At 39.2% G+C, this 24,331-nt stretch overlaps 2 protein-coding genes across 2 annotated transcripts; one reads left to right on the top strand and one right to left on the bottom strand.

The window, feature by feature from the left end:
* The first annotated feature begins 3,889 nt into the window (after positions 1-3,889).
* On the top strand, positions 3,890-4,462 carry LOC120109751 (pentatricopeptide repeat-containing protein At4g31850, chloroplastic-like). Its single transcript, XM_039123452.1, has one exon. It carries the CDS (start codon positions 3,890-3,892, stop codon positions 4,460-4,462), a length of 573 nt encoding a protein of 190 aa, XP_038979380.1.
* A 10,060-nt stretch (positions 4,463-14,522) lies between these two features.
* LOC120109750 (UBP1-associated proteins 1C-like) lies at positions 14,523-23,850 on the bottom strand. Its single transcript, XM_039123451.1, has 2 exons — positions 23,560-23,850; positions 14,523-15,221 (listed from the first exon to the last, which is right to left on the bottom strand). The coding sequence occupies exon 2, from the start codon at positions 15,189-15,191 to the stop codon at positions 14,628-14,630; it is 564 nt and encodes a 187-aa protein (XP_038979379.1). The 5' UTR covers positions 15,192-15,221; positions 23,560-23,850; the 3' UTR covers positions 14,523-14,627.
* Positions 23,851-24,331: the final 481 nt, after the last annotated feature.

Raw genomic sequence — 24,331 nt, 5'->3', positions numbered from 1 at the left:
AAATGCCTTTTTTTTGAGATACGTCTTTCGAAAGAGCTGTGACTTTTTGAAAGAGAATATTGATTTCTGAAAAGATACGGTATTTTTGAAACATTATATATATTTAATGTTTGATTTTCTAGATAGAATTTATAAATAGACTCCTCTGAGATTAATTCAAAAGCAATCCGATTTCTCTCATTCTCACTGATACTCTGTCTCCTAAGAGTTTTTTTACAGATAGAGAGTTTTTCCACCCTTCAACTGTAACAACCTAGGACCTTATCCAAAATGGCTAGCCAGAAGTTAGTTTGGGTTTCTTGATCCTGTATAAGTACCCAAGATCTACCCAGCGAATAACCAATGTGGGACTAAACACACGCCCGCATGGGTCCTCAAACTTCCCCCGTTCAAGCCCTGACGTCCTCGTCAGGCTAAGGGTTCAAATCCATTCAAATCTAATCACAAACACCACGATCGGTACGTGGTCAACCCCAATGGATCCGTGCTGCAGTGTCCCCTAGTCCACATAAGTTATGGGCCGGGTCCGCTCTGATACTATTTGTAACAACCCAGGACCTCACCCAAAATGGCTAGCCGGAAGTTATTGTTTGGGTTCCTTGATCCTGTATAAGTACCCAAGATCTACCCAGCGAATAACCGATGTGGGACCAAACACACGCCCGCACAGGTCCTCACATCAACTTTCTATTCTTTTTTATTTTTTGGACATATGAAGGAGTCGACCGATCAAGCCTCCACAATGATTGTACTCGTTAAAGGATGATCCTAAGTCGGATTGTTGTACTTTAGGGACGACATCGCTGCAGACTTGTGCGCAGAAGGCGAATCACGTTTTTAAGGCAGTATATATCATACGCCTTGATCCAAAGAAGCTCTTTCCAATCACCTAATTTTATTCTAATAAATTATTTTTTATAAAATTTTTATAAATTAAAAATATAGAAGTTTTTAGGCAATGTTTCCAAACATAAATAACTGCGGCTCGATAGATGTAATGCATGACAAGTTACAATATAATTTGATAAATTTTTCTGAATGACGAGCTTAACATCAAATTTGATTAAAAATAGTACCATTTCAATCTCTATCTCCATCGCGAGGGTGACAAAGCAGAGGATTGGATGGCCAAGAACTATCAGGATTTGCCATGTCCTCATGTTCTTGTTTCTGTTTGCATGATAGTCTGTGACTGCGTTCCCCTGATGCTTGCCGTCCAGCTGCTCTGCTATTTTTTCTTTTCACGTAACTTTTTTTTTGTTTTTTGTTTTTTTTGCTGAAAAAAAAGGGGTAGAGGGAGGAAGGGACAAGCCCACCCCCGCGTAGCAGCCCCACTGGGCCCCCGCCCCGCCAGGAGAATGTTTGATGCAGGCAGAAATGGCCGTGTGTTGGGCACCCCGACCCGTTTTACTCATACCCTCCCTACCCGTAGGCCCGGCTCAGCTACTCCTCTGAGCTCTGGCTCGAGTCCCACGTGTGAGTACGTCACACCCGGCACCACCCCGGCTACTAGCGGTTCAAGAGCGGTCCAACACCACAAGTCCAAGCAGTGGCCAAAGTAGTGAGCTCCGGTCTACAATTTAATCATCGCCGCAGCGATTCGAACTTGGGACCTTGTGGTTAGAATTGCTGTCCAGTACCATTAGGCCACCATCTTGGTGGCACGTAACTTTCTTTTCTGCTTGCCGATATTTGTCTCCTTTATATCCCAAAAAAAGAAGAAAAAAAAAATCTGTGACTCCAGAACGAATGGTCGGAGTCGTTGGGAGGTAACTACACGGACAGGTGAAACTGAACCCAGAACGATAGAATCCAAATATCGGCGGATGGCGAACAAAGCACCACAAATTCATTCGCAAAACCTCACTTGCCCATTCTCAAAGCTTGGAAGGGAAACACAGCACTCATGGGCGTTCGCGTCACCCCTTCTCAGGCTTTCTCACAGCACCCAAGAGGGCAGGTGAGGGGATGCAAAACTCCTTTCTTTCGCCTTGTGTATATGTCTGTGATGCTTATTGGTTTTAGTCTAGAGAAAGGATTGGTATGTGATAGAGATAATACCATAGAAGAAACGGAGATTTTTTTTTTACTTCAAGAAATTTTCAATGGCTTCGAGCGTTATAGAGCTCGGCTACTCCAGTATTTGTTGTAGCAATCGCAAGGGTCTCGAAACCAATGGCGAGACTGCAGCTTTCGGTCACTTGGCTCTGTTCAGCAGGCGAAAAATTAGGATCTCAAATCTATTCCCATCATCCGGTCCTTTCATCTACCGTTGCGAATTCAAGAAAAACCATCTCATTCTTCGTCGGTTTGGCGGGACAAACTCCCACGGCATCAGAGTGAAGAAGAAACAGGAAGATGGTGTGAATCGGATCAATGTCGTCTATATCTCAAGTCGATTTCGGACCCAGTCCGGGCGCTGTCGATCTTCAAGTCGATAGCGCAGCAGCCCGAGATCGTCACACGACCGAGTCCTACAATTACATGCTTGAATTCTTGAGATCATGTAGAGTGGAAGACAGGCTCTGGTGTTTGACTTAATGCAGCAACAAATTGTAAAGAGGAACACAACCACCTTCTTGACGATCTTAAAGCTTTCCGCATCCGAGGAGGACTCCGGAGTGCCCCCTTTGCTCTGTCAAGGATGAGGGAAGCAGGATTGTGTTGAATGCATTTTCTTATAATGGTTGAACATTTCCTTCTCCAATCCGGTTTTGTCAGGGAGGCCATGGAAGTTTATGGGGAAATGATATCGGAAGGGATAACACCAAGTCTGAAGACTTATTCTGCTCTCATGGTGGCTAGGGAAGAGGAGGGGTACCGAAGCTGTGCTGAGGCTTTGAGTGAGATGAAGGTTGGGATTGAGACCGAAGTGTACACTTTCACCATTTGCATCCGGGTGCTTGGTCAAGCAGGAAAGATCGATGAAGCTTATGGGCTTCTGAGGAGAATGAGGAAGAGGGTGCCGACCTGATGTCGTGACTTTTACTGTACTTATAGAAGTTCTCTGTGAAGCTGGGCAGCTCGAATAGAGCCAAGGAGTTGTTCTGGGAGATGAAGTCAAGTGATCAGAAACCCGATAGGTGACTTACATACGTTGCTGGACAAGTTTGGAGACACTGGTGATTTGGAATCAGTGTGGGAGTTTTGGAGGGAATTGGAAGCTGATGGCTATGATGCCGATGTTGTTATTTTTACTGCTGTTATAAATGCTTTGTGCAAAGAAGGAGGATCGAAGAAGCTTCTGAAATGTTGGGTGTAATGGGAAAGAAGGGCATATCACCTAACCTGCAGACCTATAACACACTGATCAGTGGTCTCCTGAGAGCAAATAGATTGGATGAAGCTGAAGAGCTCTTAATCATGTGGAGCTCAGGACTGAAACCACTGCTTACACCTATATCCTTTCATTGATACTATGGGAAGTGTGGAGAGTTCGAGAAAGCTTTCATATGTATGAATTATGAAGAGTCAGGGGGTTGTTCCAGATATTGTTGCCTGCAATGCATGTTTGTTATGGTCTCGCTGAGTCAGAAGCTTGGACAGGCAAAAGAAGTTTCTATGAACTAAGAGCTGTTGACTCTCTCCAGATGCTATCACCTATAATATGATGATTAAATGCTGCAATAAGGCTGGGAAAGTTGATGAAGCTGTGAAGATATTCTCTGAGATGATAGAAAGTGGGTGCAAACCGGATGAGATTACAGTCAACTCTCTGATCAATGCGCCTCAAGGCAGGAAGAGAGGATGAAGCTTGGAAACTGTTCCACAGAATGAAGGAGCTGAATCTTGAGCCCACTGTGGTGACCTACAACACCCCTATTGGCAGGACTGGAAGAGGGTAGAGTTCAAGAGGTGATGGATTTGTTTCGGGAAATGAGCAGTCACAATGTCCTTCAAATACAATAACTTACAACACTCTGCTGGATTGTCTCTCCAAAAATGGGGAAGTGGATCTGCCTTGGACATTCTTTACGGGATGACAGAGAAGGACTGTATGCCTGACCTTTTATCTTACAACACTGTGATATATGGTTTAGCTACAGAAGATAGAGTTAATGAAGCATTGTGGCTCTTTCATCAGATGAGAAAAGTTTGCATACCTGATTTTGTAACTTTGTGCAGCATCCTTCCAAGTTCATTAAAAATGGACAGACAAAAATGCTTTGCAAATCACCAAAGAATATATTATGCAGCCCGAATGCTCAGAGAGATAGGTTCTCCTGGGAAAGCTCTAATGGAAGGGATATTAGGTGAAGCTGGATATGATCAGTCAGTTAAATTTTCTGAATTGATTGCTACAAGTGGTGCTTATCAAAATGACTACTTATTATGCCCTCTGATTAAGTTTCTCTGTAAGCATAAGAAAGCTGTTGATGCACACAAACTATTTGAGAAATTCAAGAGCTATGGAATATCACCAACCATGGAAGCATATAATCTCTTATCACTGGACTCCTAGAATCCCATTTATGGAGATTGCTCAAGGTCTTTTCATGGAAATGAAAAAGGTTGGCTGTACTCCAGATGTTTTCACCTACAATGCATTAATGGATGCTTTGGGAAGTCTATGCGGATTGAGCAGATGTTGATGTTGTATGAGGAGATGCGTGCAAGGGGATGTGAACCGAACAACATAAACCTACAATATAGTCATTTCAGGCCTTGTCAAGTCTAAAAGATTAGATCAGGCTATTGATTTCTACTATGATTGATTAGTAGAGATTTCTCACCCACCCCATGTACATATGGTCCTCTTATTGATGGGCTCTTGAAATCGGGAAAGATGAATGAGGCAGAAGACATGTTCAATGAGATGGTGGACTATGGATGCAAGCCTAACAGTGCAATCTATAATATTCTTATAAATGGATTTGGGAAGGCTGGTGATGCAGAAAAGGCTTGCAAATGGTATGAAAGGATGGTCAGGGAGGGAATTAGGCCAGATGTGAAGTCCTACACCATCCTTATCGATACCCTTGCATGGTGGGTAGAGCAGATGATGCTCTCTCCTATTTCGAAGAACTGATGGAAACTGGACTTGAGCCTGACTTGATCGCATATAATTTAATGATTAATGGTCTTGGAAATCTCAGAGATTAGACGAAGCCATTGCTCTTTTCAATGAAATGCAAAATAGGGGAATTTTTCCTGACCTGTATACATACAATTCCTTAATTCTCAACCTTGGGAAGGCAGGGAAGTTAGCTGAAGCTGGAAAGATGTATGAAGAACTCCAACTCAAAGGGTTCCAGCCTAATGTTTTACATACAACGCTCTTATTCGAGGTTATAGTGCATCAGGTAATACTGACAATGCATATTCTGTCTATAAAAACATGATGGTTGAAGGGTGCAGCCCCAATTCAGGGACGTTTTCACAACTTCCTAATGAATCATGACACGTAAGCTAGAACTTGTCTACATGTATCCCATTTTTTTGTACATTAGAAATTTATTCAGGGAAAGAACTCCTCGGTGAGTACTGGCGATTAATGCTGTAACAAATCAAATAGTGTGAATGAGTTTTTGAAATTTAAACCTCATTTCACCTTTTCAATTATTCCCTCCCTCTTTTGGAGGTAAAATAACTCTATGTAGTCTTTGATAAACTTCTCTTTTACATTCTTGAGTTGCAATGTTTCATGTCACAGGCTTTCCTTGGACTCTAAATTGATAGTATATACTTATGATAGATAAGATCAATCAACTTTTACTTATAGTACTAATTTGATTTAACACTTATTCATAGTCATTTGAGAAGTGACTTAAAAACAGTCCTTTCTTTGCAACATAATGATCTTCTCCTGCATACAGAACAGAAGCTATTCTTTCATGAAAACTACATATTAGAAGATTTGAACGCATGTAAGTCTTAGAATCTCTTCCAAATTTTTCTGAAAGGTCTGAATATCTGGTTCTAGCTCTTTGGAACTAAGGGTGTAGGCGGAAAGAAAAAAGAAGAGTTTATTGCTGCTCACTTGGAAGAACAAACAATCAACCCAAGACATGGTAATCACGTTTTCTGCTTTGTTTTTTATGTATCTTCAGATTTAAAAGAACAAAGTTTATGGAGATAATTAGACAAATAAGTTCGTTCGGAACTTTGATACTGCATTCTGTTATATTTAGAGGAATCAACAATATCCATATTTTATTCCTAATTGGAACAATATGAATGTCCATTCTATCCTTTCAAATGAAGACAGGTTCCTTCTAATGGCAGCTGGGCGACTTGCCAGATTGGCTTCTTGAAACTGTATGATGGTCACCTTGCATTGTGATGTAATCTCCTCTCTTTTGGCGGAATGGTCTTTGCGTCAAAGAACATGATTTTCTGTATGCAATCCTTGCTTCTGATACCGTGACCTGACGCTTGCATCAGGTTTTGATCTGCTGGACCGTGCAATTTCCTGCTATATCTATATGTGATTAGTAACTGTAGAATCTGATGATGCCCTCTCCCATGTCTCTATCAATGCATCGTGCCGTGTTAGCTGATAAAATGATTTCTTTCTTATCGTTTCTATTGGATGCTTAACTGGTGCTGCGTTGGAAGCTTATTCCTGTTTTTGTTGTGATACTTCTCCATGTCAGAGGGCATCAGTCGATTGCACCGGAACCCAATTGGGTTACACAAATCTTGGGCATGAAGTTTTTTTCTAACAGAATTATGGAAGTTGAGCGCGCATTTTGTTCTATCTTGTGTCAAGTACTTAATCCATGCATTGCTGATGCTACTCTGAAGTCCTTGTTTGCGCATCAACTCTTCTTCAGCTTTTCATGTAGCCAGGGTGGATTTATGGTTTACTTGGATGCCATGCTAGGTTCCTCCCTACTAATGTCATTGAGTTTGCAGAAACAAATAAATAGCAACTTAATGTTGGACTCTAGGTTTTGTGCTATTGAAATGTTTTTTTCCTTTATATTTAAAAAAAAATCAATTATCATGGCCCTGCAATGGCTATTCTGGTTAAACTATTGACTTTGCAGGTATAACTAATCAAGAGGACTTTGTAGCAATTATCTTGATTTAGCCAGATTAAACCTTAGCCTAACATCTTGAGGTAACAAGAGTACAACAGGACTGACCACTAGTCAAGACATGCCCTTGTTTGAGATTATAAGTATGGTGTCGATCTGGAATTAGTTAATTTTTCTTGGCATTATGTTTGACTTCTTATTTAAATTTTGTTTAAGATGAAATTCAGTTTACTTTTCGCATGCTTGAGTTGACGCAGTCGGCTGGACAAATTCGAGGGCGCCAAATTCCAGCAACGTGCAAGCAAAGAGATTTTTACGCAAGCGTCCAGAGACGGGGGATGGATTTCTCCGCCGAGGACTGGAATCTTGGGACGTCTCGCCAGAATAATCGGCGAGGCATTCTATCCACTCGGGATCCGAGCGCCGAGGTAGATGCCACTTTTGCCGTGGATTCATCGACGCATGGATTACATTTCTCCGAGAACATCCCCCCAGGGCCTTAAACACATACTTTGGTGTAACACTATCTGGATTAGGGATGTAATCTAGCTAAATCGAGTCGAGTAGTTAGAGGCTCAAACTCGACTCGATTCGAAATACTCGAGCTCGAAACTTGATTTATGATCGAGGAAATTTAATATTCAAGTTTCAGCTCGATTACCAATCGAGCTATACTCGAGCTTGAATTTAAATTTTGGTCATGATATTATATTTAAATACTAAATTAATAATATATTATATATATATATATATATTTGATTAGACTTGTGAGATTTGGAGTCTAGTATTTTACTCTTCGAGCTCGATTCGAAAAACTATTCGAATCATTCGAGCTTAAAAAGAGTCTAAGTTGGGTTGAGCCCAGATCTAAGTCAAGCTCGAGCAATGCTCTTGATTATTTCTAAATAATATCTTTGTCCCGAGGGGCTATAAAAAGCATGATTTGAAGGAGTTAGGGGAGTTTGGGGCTCCGCAGCATTTCCCTAAATATGGAATTTGATATAAACCCTACAATTTGGGCCAGGCATTTATGCTTCCCCTTCCTCAAAATGGCCATCTTCCCTATTTCTCGTCAAACCTCTTGCCCATATCAGCTGTTCCCATCTTTCCCCTCTCTCCTCTAGCTCCAACCAAGGGTCCACATCAGATCAGATCAGTAAAGGCTGACAAGCTAAGAAACAGGCCCTTGGTGGTGGTGGAGCCACAGGGTCTAATGGTCCCAAATGCCAATCCACCTTCAAGTCTAGTGTAGCGGGTCCTAAAAGAAAGTTACGAATCAAGCAACGGTGGCCCGTCACGGACACGTGTTAGATAATGATATTTACATAAGTGAATAAAAAAATCATTTGATGAAAATTTTATAATTTTATAAATCTTATGCAGATAAGATTCGGATTAGTGTCCTTGTGAGGGAGATCATAGAAAAAAAAATGTTATAATATTTAGAGACCGTTCTTGCAATATTTAGAGGTTATTCTTTTTAGGGCCAAGGCAAAACAAGAAAACCTGGGCATAATCCAAGAGACTAAAAGATTTATTATCTAGCTTATATGTCAATAAATCTTTGCGACAAGAGTGTTTATGGAGTATCTAGTTTTGAGGCCAAATGTAATCACATGCTATCACACTTTCGAAATGATATTTTTTGGAGATCACAAAGGGAGGATATCAACATATCTGTTTCCTTCCAGGTATATGGCTCTTGGAGATATGATACATGGACTATGATGCAATAAATTGGGTACTGTTTTTCTTTAAAAAAAAATCACTATTTTACCACGCTATTCAATTTGATATAGAAGATTTAGATAAGCAATATATTTTGGGTTGATGCAAGAACCTCCATTTACAAAACGAATGAATAAGGGAAGCCCATTTGCATGATTTGCAAGCGTTAATCACCCCCAAAAAAACTGAAGAGTAGTTATTGTGCTGCATTATTATATGATGAGACTAGGAAAGTCTTAAAGAATCCATCGTCTTTGTGCCATATCAAAATGCAACCAAGCACCTACATGATGTTTTTATTACTTTCACCATCTTTAGATGTGATTTCACGTATTGCGTTTCTGATTCCAAAGACGAAGAAGAGTCTCTAAAACAAGATATTGGAAAAATATAGCTTCTTTGGGAAAGAAAGGCTGAGGATCGACAACAATGGACTTTATTATACATCCTGAAATATTTATGCTGACATGAAAGTCACACTTTGGAGCGAGAAGCCAAAAAAAAAAAAAAAAAGGGTTGGAACTCCTAAGTTTCATTTGCAGATTGGATGAAACAGGCCGCTTCTTTCCATAATTATAAATATACAAATCGTTTGAAGTCAGCTTTTCCTTCCTCACAAGCCCAAGCTTTTTGATGGAGGCCTCGGCCGTCTCCACGCTCCTTTCCAAGGCAAAGTTTCCAAAATAGCCCTACTGGCTTTGTTTTGCCTTTTCTCGTGCAGTCCATTTCACATGACGCTCAAAGCTCTATGGATCCTTTGAATGGGAGGGAAGGTCTTTTACCTGGTGCGGTGACTATGGACAAATCCTCTCTTGGATTCTTCCACCTTTACGAAGGATGCTTTCCGTCCTTTCGTTATGCGTGGGGGATAAAGCAAGGACTTGGAGGTAGCCGGGAAGTCTTCCATTTCGTGATGCACGAGCGGAACTGATGAGCAAATAATTACCATTAGTAAATCTCCAAGCAAATAGGGTCCTCTCTGTGAATTTTGGTATATCATCAAGAGGAGAGGAGGAACTTTCTATGTGGGGCAAGAAAAGAATGAGAGGCTGCACCGATGCTCTCCCCTGTGCAAGAAAACCGAAAACTTTTAATAGAAGAGGGTATTTTAGTAAAGCTATAATCCATTAACATAATAAAAGTCCCATCCACCACCATCACGACAAGGGTCTACAAGGTACGAAGGCGAAGAGCTGCAGCATCAGAGAAGCAAGCTTCCACTTATCCCCTCCTCCGGTCTCACCCCAACCTACACCCCAATAGGGAAGAAACCATGAGAAGACCCAATCCCCCACCCTTGGCCGTGGATGGGAAGGAGACCTTGTCATCTCTCTCTACGTCTTTCTAGTGTCTTTGTGATGGCCCAAGTGGACCAGGATTTATGTGAGGAGAGAGAAAAAACAAAACAAAAGGGGGAGGTGCGGAGAAAAGGGGAAAGAAGGGGAGGAAGGAAAGGATAGGGGTCTTCATGGGTGTATCTTCCAACCAACCCATCCACATCTCTCCGCTCCTCCGGAAAACAAAAAAGAGAGAGAGAGAGAGACCAATGCCAGAAATGCCCCTCTGCAAGCCCAGGAAATCTACACCTCCATCAAAGCTTAAAAAAAAAAAAACCTCTCCTTGTTCTCCAATTCCGGATTTATATGGGCCTCTTTCGGGTTTTGTCTTGGTCAGACCTTCCACACACAGGGAAAGAGAGAAAGAAAGAGAAAACAAGGGGAAGGAACCTTCCCCTTTCTCGCTCTATCTCTCGCTGCCCGCCTTTATATCTCCATTATCTCATCACAATCTCTTATTGGCACCACCTCTCATAAAAGTCTTCTCCTCCGCCTTTTGTCTCTCCATATTTCCTTTTTGCTTTCTCTGTTCTGGTTCGGGAGAGAAGGGGGTGAGGAGAAGATGATGAGGAAGGGGAGAAGGTTCCTCTCGTGGAGTCGTCGCCGTCGTCTTCTTCGTACATGGCCGCTGGGGAGGAGGCCAGGGCCCGGTTCAAGTACCTGGGGTTGTTGCAGGAATATGAGGAGCTGGTAAAGGTGAGATCTTTTTTCTTCTTTGATTGATTAGATCTTTGGGTGTTGAGAGTTTCCCCGTGGATGAGATGCGTTTCTTGGGGTTCCTTTTTGTGGATGCTTCTTGATTTTTTGATTTCTGGATATTTAGGGCTTATTTTCTCCATGATTTGGGGATCTAGGGTTGTTTTTGGTTTGAAATTGGTTCTTTTTGCTTATTTCTTTTTTGATTTTAAGGGTCTAGGGTTTCTCTTTGGAGAGGGGTTTTTCATATGTTTTCTTGGCTTTTAGGGATCTGGGGATGTTTCCTGCTTATTCTTGTTGATTTTATGGGTCCAGGTCGCTTGGATTGAGAGATCTAGGTTTTTATGATTCTTTTGTGGATGCGAGGGTTTGTTCGATATTTCCTTCCCTTCTGTTTCTAACTTTTAATTGGTTGGGTTATGTCTTAGGTTTTTTTCTAATTTTTGTTCAATTCGATTTTTATTCACTTTTTTCAAAGAATTTATTCACTTCTGTGGTGCCCCTTTTCCTTGAGCAGTAAAAGTTTTTTTTTTAATATAAAAAGCCAGTCTTTTATTTTTATTTTTTTTGGTATCTCAATGGAAATTTTGTAATTTTTAAAAATTTATAAGATCTCTGAATAATTTGATTGCTCTTTTTCACAAACTAAATGTAATTTGTTTTCATAGGAAACTGAAGCAAAGAAGAAAAAATTGCAGCGGACCAAGCAGAAGAAACTCAGGCTCTTGCTGAAGTCAAGTAATTTCTCTTCCTCTATATCTCACCTTGCACACATTTATCTACCTCCCAATTTCCTAATACATCTTAAGACTCTTCAAAAGTTCAAACTTTAATATTTTTAATTGGTTGTTTTAGATTCTTACGGAGAAAATACAGGAGTTTGTTAAAAAACCCTTCTCAGGCCACCCTATATAGACTCAAGAAGCAATCCCGCAAAATGCCGTCAACATCTGTTTGCATCTATGAACAGCCAAACCCAATTGTCGGAAGTGAAATACCTGCAAAAGATAGGAATCACAGAGTAGGAAGCTGCAGCTCCAAGCACTTCTACTGCAATGATTTGAACCAGATCTCTTTACCGGTAATTGATTGGTTCCTCCTTTTATCAGAAACCTGAATGGATACACTTATGAAGGTTATTGAGGTTTGTTAACTTGGTATTTGTTAATTACAGAATGGTGAAGAAATGGAGGAGTTTCAGGTGGGGTGGGAGCCCCTGAAATTGGGAAATCAAAGAGGGTTCAACTGATGGCGAGGGAGGGGCTAATGATCTTAAGCTATCAATTTGTAGGGATGTTGGAAACAATTCAAACCGGGTGGGTAAGAGGAAAATTTCATGGCAAGATCAGGTAGCTCTCAGGGTTTGAAATTCTCTGCTATATCATGGGCGCAAAGTTAGTTCTTGTGCCTTTCCATCATCCATCTCTTAAAAGGCACTTTTTATCAAATTTGGTTTGTAAAGGAGCAACTGAAGGGATATTTGTATTCCCATTATACATGAAACTTAATAGAGTTGCTGTAGAAATGATAGCATCTTCTCATTGACAACTACATTCTCCAACTATAGTTTGTGCAGAACCATTTATTCTTTACCATTTTATAAAAACAGGAGATTTTTTCAGGTGTTGGATGAAGATGTGGTGGAAGAATCCGTGGCAAGATTGTAGTCAGTAACCTCGGGAAAATTTGTGGAAATAATGATACTTTTGTTGGTTTGTGGTTTAGATAATCTGGCTTGATCGTTTGGTTTATAGATTGCTTTGGTAGATTGCTCTTGTTCCCATGGGTTCAGATTTTCAGAATTATGGTATGGAAGTTTCGGACTATTTATGTGGCATTTTACCTTTGGCCACAGAATTTGTACTTCTCGAACTGATTTATGGATACAATCTGAGACGTTATATTTTGCGTCAAAAAAGCTGGGAGGGAGGCTTTACATGCTATGTGAATGTTCTGTTGGTGGTGCAGAGGCAATCTAGCTCAAGTTCTCTGTTGCAATTTTTTTTTTGTTTCCATTCATTTTCATTCTCAGAATTGGGTCATCAAAGATTCAAAATGCATTTATCATATCATATCAGTCACAATTTAATTTGAAATTCTGCAGTACTAATCTATAGACCAAAACTGAAGAATCTCTCTACCCATGAGAGAGAGATTATGGTTTATATGGATGTTATCCTTTTTTAGTCTTGGTAAAGGTTGCAGTGAAAAAGAAAAAAACAGAGAAATAAAAGATGCGATGCAGCCTGAATTCAATTTTACCTGTCCTAATTTGCAGACTCTTACAAAAATTGTTTGATGAGACAACAATATTGGTTTTATTTCCTAGTTATTGTCTTTTGTAGATATTAGTTATTCAACTGCTCTAAGTTTTTTTTTTTAGTTTTACTTTTTCCTTCAATCTCTATTCTCTAATCAGAAGCAAGATTAACAAAACTGTGGAATGCATATGGATTGCTATGCTTGTTTCGAGAAACAAAAGGGCTTCTCCCGCCAATTTAGTAGCTAAAACACTGATGATACGTACTGCATGTATTGGCAAGCTTGCTTGCATGGTGGCTGTGACGGGAAAATCCACCTTCTTGGTCTTGTTCCATGGTTTAAAAAGTAGTAACATTCACCCTCAATTCAAGTGGATGTTGTCAAACCAGAAAACTAATCTCTAATGGTGAAACCTAGTGATACATCACCATGCGGACTCTGAACTGTTCTATCTTTTAATAAGCATAAGCATAGGCTGCACGTAATTCTTGATTTTAGCTTTACTTCTGTCTTGACTTGGGTCTGCTTAGAGTCCTAGATTTCGGCGACGGATGGGTATGATAGGTAAAACTCCTCGCCGTGCGGAAAAGGCGTGCAAGCCCCCCTTCCCGGTCTAAATAAATAAAGCGAGACGTCGTCTCATTGGTTCAATTCCCTGCCAAGCGCTCCAGTTGCACCCCGAGTATTTGCCTCCTGATCAACGCCTTGCGCGTCAAAATTGACACAGGTGCTGCATTGCAAGGCGGGGAAAGAGAGAGAGAGATTCATCAGTTGTCATGGCCTCTCTTTTGATGGCGATGCTCTTGGTGTGGATCAGTCACAGAGAAGCAAAAACAGTCAAGATCATCTTATACACGATGAAGCTTACCCGTCATCCCAGATATACCAAGAGATTGGGCATTGAGATAACCGAGATGCTTTGGCAAGGTCTGACTTCATTTTTTTAATTTTCTTTTTTAGAAAAGTAAGATCAGTGAAAAGATATATCTGACATACATGTCGAACACTACAAAGCTTTCTTTTTTTTTTCTCTTTCTATTTTATTTGGGTAGAAAGTAACCATCAAACTGTTTCATTTACATAAACACCAGTAAGAGATAATCAGATTTGCATAACAACTCATGTATGTACACCGGCTACCAAGATAGGCTGCACTGGGTTTCAACTTTACCCTGAACCACATCGAAGGCACCACATGGATATACTACGTACCACATGAACACCCCCCCCCCCTCTGGTTCTACGAATATACCATTTCATATGCCATCACCAAGCAGCTCAAGAACACAACAATCTTGATTAATATTAGGCATACAGCAGCACATTTCCATTTGGCAGAGGCATCTGAAGCTTGTAAATTCTAAAGGTAAAATTAAACTTTATCATATGCTTTCACCAAAGCATCATCGCCCAACTTGACAGAGGGCATTATGAAAGAGTTCTCAACCTACATTATTCACCAAACGCCCATACCAGTTCTATACAGTGCCATCAAGGCTAGGCACTTGCATCTTACCTATGTCAGCAAGTCCGAGAACTCGCTACCCTACTTGAATTAGGTTTTCCGTCTTACCGTCCTTTTGGCATTCACAGACAAAATCAGCAACTCTTGATCCTTCAATCATTGAGCTTCTGCCTTCTTATCTTCTTCCTCTACCTCCTCTCTCTTTGCTGTTTGATTTACTTTTACCTTCTTTCCAGCACTGGCCGGCATCCTGGGTTTGCCGTCCTTTTTCGACTCCTCAAGCTGGGCGATATGCTTCTTCCCACGTAGGTGACAGGCCAACATGACCTCACTGTTGCATTTCACCTTGCATAGGTCGCAGCGGTAGTTCTTCTTCTGAACCGTCTGTTGCTTCTTGTCTTCTCTTTGATTCTTCACAGGCCCATTGGTTGATGCACCCTCTGTTGGCAATGACTTGCCGGTTACCTTTGTCACAGATGTCGAGCCTACAGCTTTCTTGGTTCTTCTGAATTTGTTAGCACCAAGTGGTGCTTCTGTGGCTTTGGGTTTCTTGCCTTCAACTAGTGCTTCTAGATTGGCTTTGTGTTTTTTGCCTTCGAGGTGTTCATCCAGGCCCTGCTTGCTGGTGGCACTCACCTGACAGAGAGCACAACTCCATTCCTTATTGGATGGCCTAGGAAGTTCACTTCCTCCTGTAACAGCCACTGATTTCCTCTTCATTCCAGATAATTTTGGCTTTGACGGCGTAATCTGCAAAATGAACGCAAGACTGATCCCATGCATCACAGATGATGTATCATTTAATGAATGAAGCTACAATCCAATAAGAGGGAAAGAATGTTAAATTAAAGGGAGAATATAACAAATTGATTCTAATGGCTAATAAAATCATTAACATACAAATGATGAACAAATTTTACCAATTCTAGGGACAAGAAGAACGATACACTTAAATTGTCTAGGCCTCTGGAGAGCAATGTCTTCCTTCAACTTGAAATCTTTATTTATTTAGTTTTCAACATTTTTATTGAAATATTTCATTTTATCTAAATACTGTTGCGGAGCCCATCAAGCATGGCGTGGCATGAATCTAGGGCTGGAAATAGGCTCGGGCCGGGCTTCAGGCCAGGCCCGAACAATTTCAAACCAGGTTTGGGCTTAAATGTAAAGCCTATTTGTTTTTCGAACTGGGATCGAGTAGGTCATTGGCCCGGCCCGGACCCAACCCGAGCCTGAGCGCCGAACAAGGCCCGATTTCAAGCCCGAATCAATTTGTTTTTGTATGCTGTTATTTCGAAAGAATAAGAGGAAGAAGAGAACAAATTAAAATGGTTTAGCTAAGAACAATGTATCATATATCATTTACTTGTGTTATAGGAGAGAGGTCAATGTTTAGCTAGCTCATTTACTTGTGAAGCAAGATTATGAAATATTAAACTTCAACGGGTTCAAGCTAGACCTATTTTTAACTCAAATGGATAATTCGGGCCAGCCCAATCGGCTTCAGGTCAGTCTGGCTCGGTTGGCTCGAGCCTGAATTTCCAAAATTTTCAGGCCCAAAGCCTGCCTGAAGTCCGAAAAAAAAATTCGGCCAGGTTGGTAGGGCATGACTCGGCCTAGCCCAGCCCACGCCAGCCATAGGCATGATAGAGAACTTGCTCACCTGATGCATAACTGCTTATCAATGTTATAAATGCCTAAACTAAAGGAAAAGTAATTGGGGAAGTGATTATTCCCTTCTTCACAGAAGCATCTCTTCAGATGCTTTTCCTATAGTTTAACAAATCTATGCACAAATATGTACAAAGGTATGCAACTAAAGAATATCATGTAAACCTGAAGCATAACATTTTTACGATGTCTGTGTATTCCAAAATATACTGCTAAAACACTCAGTAAGCATTGATTGATCATGTTGATGTGATTGAGAATTATGCCTTCATCATAAAACTAAATCCTTTGTTAATCTGGATGCAAAATGGCCACCAGAACTCCACGCCCAATTTGTGCTTCCCATTAGTATCCAAATCAATAGAGAATCTGTCCCTGGCTCCCAGAAAGCAAGTTAAGCTTAGTCTGGCTCTAAAGAAGTTAATTATGAAACCATCTGAAAAGGTCTAGACTCTGAGCTTAATAATTAATATCTGCCAGCCACTCACAGAATCCATATTGGCATAGTAAAATTGATAGCCCCACAATAGAAACCAAGAAAGAGTCAGCAGGCAGCATAAAAAACAGGAACATAACAAACATATCCCAACAAAGTAAAACATTTCGCTCTCCCAGCCAATTTCTATCAAAACACAACACAACATAGCAGAAAATAGGATCCTTCCTAGTGAATTAGCTGCATAATCTGATGACCCTTCATATCACAAAAATAAGTGAGCTATGGAAAAAAAAAATAATACCGATTTTGCCAGTGTCAACAAAAAAGTGGAATCAGAAACAAGTTTGACAGCACATTATAAACCGGACAACCGATCAGATACGTATCTGTACTCCAGAACCAATGACATGCCAGATTAGTGGAGTCACTATCACAGATTAGAATAGAAATGGCAGAAGCAAATGCACAGATGGCCTCCATAATTGGTCCATCATTTGCATTAAGCCCTCGAAATAATTTATGATTCAAGTGCAAAAACCCGTGATTGGAGATTAGCATTGAATTTGAATGACCTTATCATCGTACCAATATCATAAAATGTTTTCAAACTTTAGAGCACATCCGATATGTAAAACCATTCCATATAGATAGGACAAGGCTTGTTGGTGATCTTAAGGTCTTTCTTGGATAGAAAATTTAAGGTTTAGAATGATATCTAAATATATAATTCCAATTCAAACCATAGCTATTATTGCAAGAAAAACTTCAAATGTATTGAAAATTTAAAAACATGGAAATTTCGTAGTTCACTGAATAGTTTGACAAGAATCAACCACTAACTTTAACTCACAAATGGGTATGACTAAGAAACATCAACTAAGTAGCAGGTACATGCAAAGTACCTTCATCTGTTAACGTAAAAGACAAGAAATGAATGACAGCTTTCTTCTTATTATTACCTTTCCATTCCAGTCAGTCAGCTTATTCTTAGGAAGAAATTAATAAGTGAGTTGTTTTCCATGTGTACAACCGATCAACAAAAATCTAAGTTCAGTGATTGGCTAGTCAACCCTCAGCTTTATCAAGGAAGCTTGAAACCTCAACCTAATTATATCAAAACTGATTACATTCATAAACAAAACCATATCAATCAACATCTTGATAAGTAGGATAATAGAGAAGTTTCAGAATGAAGATTAAAAATCAAATAAAAATTCCGATAAAAATCTAACAAAGCATGATTCCTAGATCATAATATTTTCCCATAAAAATTCTCCTGACATGATATGCAAATCTATGACCTAGGATTACATGCTTATATTCACAATTTCATGATTCCGCTTTGCACATGAAACACCTCTTGAGTACTCATGCTACTTTAGATGAACAGAAGAGAAAAGATGATTGCAAAAAAGAGATTGGGAAAAGATACTCTATATACTTCAACAGGAAAATACCATAATAGTATATGACAATTTAAGCATTCCACATTTAAAAATCATCAACCCCCCCTTCCTCCCCCCCTCCCCCCCCCCCCTAAACACACACACACACAAAGAATTAGAAATCTCAAAGCAGTTATGCTAGACTAGCCTTTTCCTCCTTGGACTGGTTAGTATTCTAAAATTCTAAGATGCACGATGTCACAGGAAATAAAAGAAAAAAAACCAATATTAGACCTCATGCCAACCCCTCATAGCCCATTGCCAGCTGTCCCAATAAGAGCAATGGACATAATATCAAGTGTCCAAACATATGTGATCACCTTGCACTTTTATACAAGGGACTACTTGCAGACACACTTAGTTTGGTCCAATCCACTCTGAGATTTAGTAATGTATACACTTACATTAATGCTAAGTTTGGATTGCAGAATAAGGGAAGGAATGGAATGGGATTCTAGTTTGGCTTCATTTCAATATTTGCGCAACAAGTAACAAAATCACATTCCTTGGAATCACCATTTCTTAAATAGAGAGTTCTGATTCCACTCCTTTAAGTGATAGGAATATTCCTATGAAATGAGAATGAAGTTATTTGGTATGAACTAATTATCAACAATTATGATATAAAATAAGAACGGATGATATATTTGGTGTGGACTAATAGTGACATTTATGGTATAAGTTTAATGGATGATTAGTTAACATTGAGATGAACAATGAAATGTAAAAATAATGACCATTATAACCGAATGATGACTGCTATTTAAAAGTCAGTTATGTTGTATGTAATACTGTGGGAGGACTCAAAAACAATTATAACTGGTGTTCCAAAACATGGGTTTATTCCTAATCAAGGGTATAGTTTGAAAATTACTATAAACCAACTTCATTTGAAATATCACTAGCTACGTTCAATATTGGAATAGAACTCATTCCTTTTCCATGCACTGTCTCTGTTTCTCTAGTTTCCATTCCCATTCGCATATAATTTCTTTTCATTTCTGTGAAAAAATACTGTAAGTGCAATTCTTTAAAATTTATGGGCACTCGCATATATGCAAGCAGGTCGATAACACATGCTCTAGACTATCTAATTCCTAAGTGTATTTTTAACTCTTCCACAACTAACATAATTAGATATACCAATATTGTAAATTCTTTGTCAGCCCAAGATGACATAATATCATTAAATTTTCAAAAGTTAAAATTTATATTAATCATTTCAATTACTTTTAGAAATTAGAAGTACTTTTATCAGTCGGATTCATAGACCATGACAAATGGCTGCACACCAACCATTTTTCAGCCATCTTAAATTCATTACAGAACACTACCCCTTATCAGTAAAACAAAGATAATGAGCAAAGAAGGTGTTCCATAGGAGAAGAGTCAGTTTTTCATGGCTGATGAGTAAGTTTCCTCTTTTTATTTGTTTGTCTTCTCATGTTGCTGGATAAATACTACATAAAACAACATATCCTGTTCAGTGACTTCCCATATTGAGTTTAGAAGTACCACATGCTAAGTAAATAGAGTATCTTTTAATGTTCAGCATGTTTTCCTGTCATATCTATATGAAATGCATTTTGGTCAACCTGATGACGTGGAACAGTATTCTTCTTTTCCTCTTTCTTTCATCACAAATTTGCAATTATGAGAGGCTATAAACAGGTCAAGTCAATTATAGTTGAAACAACCATATTAGAATTCAAAACTGGGGTAATATGGCTGGGTAATGTTCGGATTCAATATAACTACAACACTGAATCCAATTCAAACAATATAACTCAATTTTTCAGCGACTAGATCAACCTGAACATGATTATAATGATATGCCATAAACACAGAGATGAGCCCAATCAAGTTGGAGAAGACTGCAGAAAATTGTTTGTGAACCCTACTTGAATGGTCACAAGATTTCTGCATGATACGAATTTGAAGGAAAACCATAGAAAGCAAGGGTACAGACCAAAATGTAGTCAATAAAAATGTTAAAGAAACTAAACCAGCCACCTGCTAACACCGTTATGACGAAATATTAATACTTCATCCTTCACACACATTGCTCACCATCAAGTTTAATAGCAATCAGGTCAATATGTCAACACATAAGGCATGCACACAGTTACTATAATAAAATAATTTTACTTAATCACCAAATAAACAATTTCACATGAACTTTAACTCTCTTTTATAGCTTGTTACATATTGTTGTGACAAAAAATGGGCACAGCTCAATTTAGATCAACTCTACAACTGTTAATTGTTTCTGCTATAGGAACAGTGAGATATATAATATTAGATTTAACAATAGAATCATAATGTTTGTGATTGGTGTAAAATGGCCACATACAGCAGCAACTGCAAATGGCTATCATGGTTGCAGCAGAGAGTTACAAAGCCCAAAAGATTATAAAAAACTTTTCTTAACAGACATGTTGCTATGGTATGGTGGTTGTTATTAATCGTTCTAACAACATCTAATAGAAAATGACATTGCTGTGATAAAACTTCTCATATCTGAAGTTCTTTGCTCAAATCTACCATTCTAACAACATAATTTAGCTTTCAATTATATAACTTCATTAAAAAAATATTTTTGAATATTAAATAAACTCTTTTTTTTTTTAAGAAAAAACATCAGGAATTTCATAACTCAAAATTAATATACTAATGTATGAGGCAAAACTCAGTTTCATTGGTAAAATTCAAGCTGAGTCTGAAAGACCATGCCACAAGCATCTCAACAAGGTTATATTGGATATAATAGATACTGTAGATAGTAAATGGACATAGAATTACACCATTTTGACAGTGTTCTAAAATCATCTAACTAGTGGGACACTTTCATCATCATGGAAGAGCACACTTATTCAATGGATGCCAAAGGTCTTGTAGAAGGAAAATTTACTAATAGTAATGGATAAATTGGCTTTGTGATCTGTGGAAAACATTAAACTAAGAACTCACAATGATGGGCATTTTTGTAGATTATAGAAATTCATCATGGTATGTATTTAACAATATGGGCTAGTTATAATAAAAGAGGTACAGGAGAGAGACAACCAATACAAGTTTTGGGCGCATACTATAAACAATTTGGGATCTTTCCACAATCCCACCTTTTCACATTAGAATATCTAATCTGATTCAGGATTTCGATCTGAACTATTATCAGAATATCACCAAATCCAACTCATTAGTCCAGAAGATAATGAGCAAAATGTATTTGTATAGGTGGCAGTATCAGTTTCTACAGCCTCATTGACTCCTCGAAAACAAAAAAAAAAGATATGTGCCCCAATCTGTTGCTGAAATTTAGAGAACAAATTCCACTCTGGAAATCCAAGCCATAGTACAGAAATTGAATAATATCTAGTATCATAACATTACAATCATGTTACCTGCGGACATTTATCTGATGAATTCCATTTCTATAAAACCATTAAGCATGCATCTAAAAGAGATAATTTACTTACTATATAGTCATTTTTCCATCTACATGCATCTTTGATGGTCAATAGTTTTCTCAAAATTTTCGACGGGATCGGTCCAAATGGCCAATTTGAACAATGTAAAATCTGGCCCACAGTCCTGCCCATAGGCGTCCCTACTTGTCAAAGATGAAACTTGAGACCAAAGATGATTTATTGCTTTTGCTAATAAGAACATTAATGGAGGCAAGATAATGGTAGAAAGAGAGACATCCCAACATTACTAGTTCCGTAAAAAAAGAGAAAATAGATTTCCTACATAAAGACTTAAATAATTGTCATATAACTAGCATACATCGTCAACTATGCAAGGGTAAAATAAGTTTCCCGATAGCGACAGCTGACTGTGGCTTAAACTAAGAAATGCAGGTTTGCACGAGATCATCACAAGTACATATAGCTTAAACTGTAGCAAGAATCAAGAAATCGAATGTTTGGGCTGATGCTCCATCCTGCCACTATATTTTCTCAATCAAGTGACAAGGTTGTCTATAGTCATAATAACCAAACAATCACACAGAAAAATATCACAAAAAAAGTCATGCACAAGTAAGAACACGATGCCAGAATCAGAGCAGGTGGAAGAGAGGGTAGGGCATAAGCACAGTAAGTGGGATATTTCAAAAACACTTTAAGTAAGTGCTTAAAAAGTGGATGTGGGTTCAAGTTTACAGTGAGTCTGAAGCAGGTAAGCTATCTTACAGCTTCGTATTACTTTCATCAACTGGTACTGCAAAGGCTGCCATACTGAAGACTAACAAAAAATTTGCCTCATATATCTAGTGATTTTTTGGAATAAGATTTTTAAGTTACTATGTCATTTCAACCAAACATGTTTTTCATTTCTCCAAAATACCAGCTGATACAATATCAATATATGGCTGAGATTTCAGTTTTTCATTCTACATTCTTAAATGGTTTTTTAAACTTAATGCCTCCTTAAATGGGTTTTTAATCTTAATGCCTCATAAGTACACTTAATCCTGGATTTACCATATCTGTCAATATGTCTATATCTTGCTTCCTATATATTCGCCAAGATTCCGGGATATCCCGGCTCTTTCTCAACTTTGCTACACTTCCAACATAGCCAAGATAGACCAAGATCTCAATTCATCTAAGTATCGGAACAAATTAAAATGACCGACCTATCCGTCTTTTGGTTGAAAAAAAAAAAACTTGCTACCAGAATGTGGACAAACGTGCATGCAGAATCATCCTTCAAAATGCTTCTTTAAAAGCTGCTTTCATAGGCAAAATAAAATGCCAGCATCCTGTGACATTATATCTATTATACATTAAATAGAGACAATTTTGAATTTTAGGAATCCTCCCAATTCTTATTCTCTGGATACCCTAGAATCCACTAAGGATTTCCAGTCTTTACAACAGAGTTTCCTTTCTTTTATTCTAATATTAATGACAGATTCAATCAGATCTGCTTTGTTGTCCAACAAGGTTCACATATTGGGTCTTATCTGACACAGCCTTTCTATAATACTACTCTTTATGCACTGGCTAAAGAGCCATGGAGACTAACTAAAAAGGCACATATCTTCTCTGGTCAACTAATATCCAAATAAATAGCAGCCATTCCATAAATACCTTTGAAGGTCCCAGCTATGATAAGTAAGTCTAGTTTTGTCCATATTCAAAAAAAACTACAGTTGATTTATTTTATAAACAGCATATAAACACAAAGAATGATTATGTTTTGCGTAGAATCGACAAATCTACCATATCATAAACATAGTGTGTATTTTTTGGTTGTTTATGCTTTTTTTGAAAAAGATGAGCTATGACTAATTATTTATTTCAGTTTCTTGTGAATTGAACATGGTAGAGTACTAATGCTAAAAGTTAAAAGAATCATAAAAGACAAGGGAGGGTTTTGAATTCCGATGAATGTTCTCGCAGTAAGGAAGCAAAGATTTAGCATGAAATGTAGTGGCTAAAGCAGCTCAAGAAATCGTCAAAAAGTATAGAATCACAAACAATATAAGGAAAAGTACAAGGAGTAAGCGAGTACAGGTTTGCACCTGTCTAAAGTGCGACACCTCAGGCTGTTGCTGAGGCAGAAGCAGCTTCCTTCTCACCACCGGTTTGGGAGGAAGTGATGGAGGAGTGACCACTCATGAACCCTATCTTCTGGAGACATAGGCACCCGAGGGGCCCCGAACCTGTCCACAATTCTAGCTTCTAGACCAATCTGCATTCCACGCTCTAATCCCGCCTCAGGGTGCACCCGGGGCCCCCGCCACCGAGGAGTACCTCTCCGGCTGAAGCCGTCTCACGGCCATCGCGCGCTCGATGTTCCAACTCCCTCCTCACTTCTTCCTCCAAGATTTCTCCTTCGAGCGATGTCTCTCGCGATGAGCTCCTCCCGGATCCGCTCCTTCTGGAGCTCTCGCTGCAGGGCTTCTCTGGATGTGATCGGCTGCATAAAATCGCCCCTTCTGATGTCTCCCCCAACGTCAATGTAGCCCGCTGATCAAGAAACACAGATCAAGAACCGAATTTTACTTCTTGATCAAGACAACAAGCATCAAAACGATCGAAAAAAACGAGACTTTTCCCTCACCGCGCAATGCCTGCTCCGTGAAATAGCTATTCGTGTGGTGGAGGCGGAGGAGGAGGTGGAGGAGAAGAGCAAGGGATTGGAGTCTTCGGGCTGCTCGATATCCATAATCCATGGGAACAGAGGCGGAGACGTCCGCGAAGGAGCGACGGATAGGGTTAGGGTTTGGGAGAGAAGAGAAGGAAAGGAGAGGCTCGGGTGTCGGAGGGAGTGGGGAAAACCCTAGCCCTCAA

This window comes from Phoenix dactylifera, unplaced genomic scaffold (genome assembly GCF_009389715.1).
Source record: "Phoenix dactylifera cultivar Barhee BC4 unplaced genomic scaffold, palm_55x_up_171113_PBpolish2nd_filt_p 002670F, whole genome shotgun sequence".
Classification (NCBI taxonomy): domain Eukaryota; kingdom Viridiplantae; phylum Streptophyta; class Magnoliopsida; order Arecales; family Arecaceae; genus Phoenix; species Phoenix dactylifera.
This window is presented reverse-complemented; position numbering and strand designations above follow the sequence as displayed.